This window comes from Bactrocera latifrons, unplaced genomic scaffold, assembly GCF_001853355.1.
Source record: "Bactrocera latifrons isolate USDA-ARS-PBARC rearing strain unplaced genomic scaffold, ASM185335v1 scaffold_162, whole genome shotgun sequence".
Lineage (NCBI taxonomy): Eukaryota > Metazoa > Arthropoda > Insecta > Diptera > Tephritidae > Bactrocera > Bactrocera latifrons.
In genome coordinates, this window is record NW_017535097.1 from 191,984 (window position 1) to 195,658 (window position 3,675).

General features: G+C 33.6%; 1 protein-coding gene across 2 annotated transcripts in view; it reads right to left on the reverse strand.

Annotated features, from left to right (window-relative positions):
• Positions 1–1,188: 1,188 nt before the first annotated feature.
• LOC108966518 (extracellular sulfatase SULF-1 homolog) overlaps positions 1,189–3,675 on the reverse strand; it is a 23,467-nt gene continuing 20,980 nt past the window's right edge. For both annotated transcript variants that reach the window (XM_018929464.1, XM_018929463.1), the window contains exons 11-13: positions 2,597–2,788; positions 2,276–2,366; positions 1,189–2,204 (exon numbers count right to left, since the gene is read on the reverse strand). In XM_018929464.1, coding sequence (XP_018785009.1) covers positions 1,712–2,204; positions 2,276–2,366; positions 2,597–2,788 — 776 coding nt within the window. In that variant the 3' untranslated portion in view covers positions 1,189–1,711. The remainder of the gene's footprint in view (positions 2,205–2,275; positions 2,367–2,596; positions 2,789–3,675) is intronic.

Sequence of the window (3,675 nt, forward strand, 5' to 3'; positions counted from 1 at the left end):
AAAAAACACTGGTATACATGAAAAATGAAAAATCTTCGAATGTTATCATTACCTTATGGCGTATATAGTATGTGTAATGAATATTTTCAGCTCACGGAGTATTTTGATGACGCAAATTGTGATAGCGTCTGTATATTTGAGTAATCTATTCATACATATACATATATATGTTGAAATGCCAATTTTGGTTAAAAAAAAAGGATATTTTCATTTTAAACCATGTCTAAATAATATTTCTTTTCTCACATATTTAATATGGGATATTTTGTTATTTTGCATTCAACAAGCAGATCCACAACCTAATAAAATAGTAGAAGACTCTTCGCTCTACATAAAAGGTTCTCATGATTGTTTCTACAAAGCCACTCCTTTAAAATTTAACGCAGTTAAAGTAATGCTTCAAATGCCCGGAGGCTCAGCAATTCAGTAACTGCGCATTCATGAAGTACCATGGCGTATGAGCAACACAAAAGTTATAAGGCGCTTGTCTGAATRCTCAGTACATTTGTTGTATAACTTTAATTGCCCATAATTTCTAAAAAATTCCTTTTTTGCAAAGAATCATTTAGACCATTTTTCTAGAGTGAAAAATTTAGTATTAAAAAATCACCTCCKCGAAGTTTTGGGTTTATTTGCTTTGGAGATAAAAATTTATTRCGAAAGATCAAAACAACCCATATAAAATATACGGGAAAAATAAAGTGATATAGACACGGTTTAAATCAAAAATAAAGACCTTATTTTGCGAAAATAAAGTCAACTTGAAAAGACACATATGTACGTATATATGATTAATATGTGTGGCAACAACATGACATGCAATGCCGTGATCGTTGTTTAGTTAAGGGGTTACATGGGTTTACGGGTTTCAAAAAGTCGATTTTTACTATCTTATTAAATTCTACAAAACCTCAGGAATATTGTGCTAAATTTTCAAGTTGATCAGAGTAATAGTTTCGCAGATACAGCCTTGAGAACTTGTCCGCTAGAGGCTAGCTGGGCTAAGTGCGCCGTCTTTAAACGCGTTTTTCTCGAGTACACAAACAAGTCGGTTTGGCTAGATTTCTCGAAGACTTGGATTTTTTTCGATTAACACTTTCTCAAACTAAAATGTCTCGAAATTTTCATTTTTTTTTTTTTTTTTTTTTTTTTTTTTTTTTTTTTTTTTTTTTTTTTTTTTTTTTTTTTTTTTTTTTTTTTTTTTTTTTGTAAAAATGTCTGTCAAAAAATATTCAGTTTTATTTCCTTCGTTTAAGTTCTAATTTAAGGTTTTAAATAAAACACGTATTGTTTCACTTTAGATGATCCTTTAAGGGTTTATCCTGGCAACGTAAGCGCATTTTCTTTCCGAGGGGTAACCGGAAATGACGTCGCATTGGCCGAGTTTAAAATTGATCTTCCAAAAATTTCAGAATTTCTTTGTTCATAATGTATGTTTGTAACAATAAAAATTCTAATAAAATATTTAATTCTTTAAATGCGAAAATTTTTTTGAAAAAATGCTGTTTTTAACCCGTGGAAACCCATGTAAYCCYTTAAGATAAATCAGACGAGTTAAGAACGCTAAAATAATGTGCCGATAATATAAATAAATAGCTACATTTACTTTTGAGCGTACATCATATGGAAGTAACTCAATAAATCTATTGGTGTATGTTGTTTAGGGATATGCGATAGATATGCTCCATGCTGCCAATTTTGCTTTCATAATTTATATTGCTGCTGTGAGTATGGGTGTAGTTGTTGTTGCTGTAGTCGCTGGTGTTGACATCATTGTTGCTGTTGCTGCCACTTTAGTATCATTAACATCTACAACTTTGGTAAAAGTTTGCGCTTCCCCCGACTCTGGGCTGACCGTTGTCGTTGCTTTTTGGTTCGCAATCAATTTTCGCTCCGAGCTATCACTTTGCTTGCCATCATTACTTAGCGAACTCTTTTCGTTTTGCACTTGCTGCTGCTGCTGTTGTCGTTGTTGCATGGTTGGACTATTTACTTCTTGGTGGAAACGATTACGCCGCAAAGTTTTCACCGGCTCCATTGCATCAACCGCCTCGCTCATGCCTGCTTGTGCTTCGCCTTCAGCATTGCTGGTATGATGTCGCAAATGTTGTTGTCGATAGTAGAGGGGCTGTTGTTGTTGCTGCCGATGGTAGTGATGTTGTTGTTTCCATGGTTTACGTTTCAAATTTGTATGCGTCGACCACCTGTTTCCGAAGTTAATTCAATTTCATTGCATTTCTWCTCAATTTCACAGGTATGAAATTACAGTACTCACTTTGATAGTTTTCTCCGCTTGACCAGAGGCTCATCATAGTCTAAGCGACTGGAAATAAACGAACTGACGGCTGAGTGGCTTTGGGAAAGTCCTGAAAGAAAAATTAATGTTTGCAATTWTTAATTGTTTTGAATTAAAATATACAAAAATTACAAAATAGCAACTGGAAAACCAAAATTAAAAAAAAAAAATAACATACGGATATATATTATTTCGGCTATAATTTTCTTTCTTATTAACTGTTTTCCGAAAAGTAGCAACACTTTCCTCAAATCTAATTTTGATAACTTTCCAGTTTTCAAAAGCTACAAATGTGCTAACCTTGTTTTCGTTTGGTGCCCCTTTGCACTGAGCGCAGCGCACTTTCGTCTTGCTGTTGATGTTGCTGAGTTTGATGMCGTTTGATTGTACAGCTTTTTCCGCGACAGCCTTTCAACTTTTCCAAAGTATCGTGCATATACGATTTCTCTTCGTTTGTTAGTATTGAWGCTCGATTTTGTGTTTCGAAGGGATCTAAAACGATATGGATGAAAATAAATATATTTTTATTGAAATAATAGTTTTTATGTTACGAAAAGTAGGATTGTTTAAAATAATGAATTCTGGGAGCAACCAAAGGGTGATCTATTCCGAAGTACCCTACAGAAACTTTAAATTTAATGGGGAATGTTTATTATCATTCGAAAGAACGTTCTTTGGCATTTATTTTTTGAAGATTGTCCCTTTCAAATGTTGGCCGCGGCATTTCGACTGCTAACTGCAGAACTCTTGTGATGTTGTGCGCCAAGGTTTAAATCGAAGCCGGATTGTCCCTATAGACTTTAGACTTTACTTATTCCCACAGTAAAAAGTCTAACGATGTGATATCACACGATCGTGGTGTCCCCTCGACCGGAAGTTTTCTCTCAATAAATTGATTGATTGATACGATGTGTGTTAAGTGGAATCAATGTCGCCGAGATCACGAGCTCAAATTTCAAGCAATAAATAGTTGGTTATAATAGCGCGATTGGCGACAACTTGACACGACTCACGCGTGCTCTGCAAAAACAGGCTATTGAATAAAGTACCTCTACTTGGATCACCCGTTATAATTCTCAGAATTGCAAATAATGGTTTATAAATTTATTTAATTATTTTTGGTTTATCATCTGAACCTGAAAATCTTAATAAATATCAATTCTTAATTCCAAATATAAATTTTTATGCCTAAACAGCATTAAGAAATATTTTTTTTTATAGTTTTTCGCACTTTCGCATTTTATGTCCTAACATTTTGAACTAGAGCGCGTATAGTGCCATCATATTCAATACTCTAGAGCAGTGTTTGGCATAATTATACATTATAACGATTATATATAACTTTTTTCTTTCTGATTTTAGATTAAAAATTAATATTT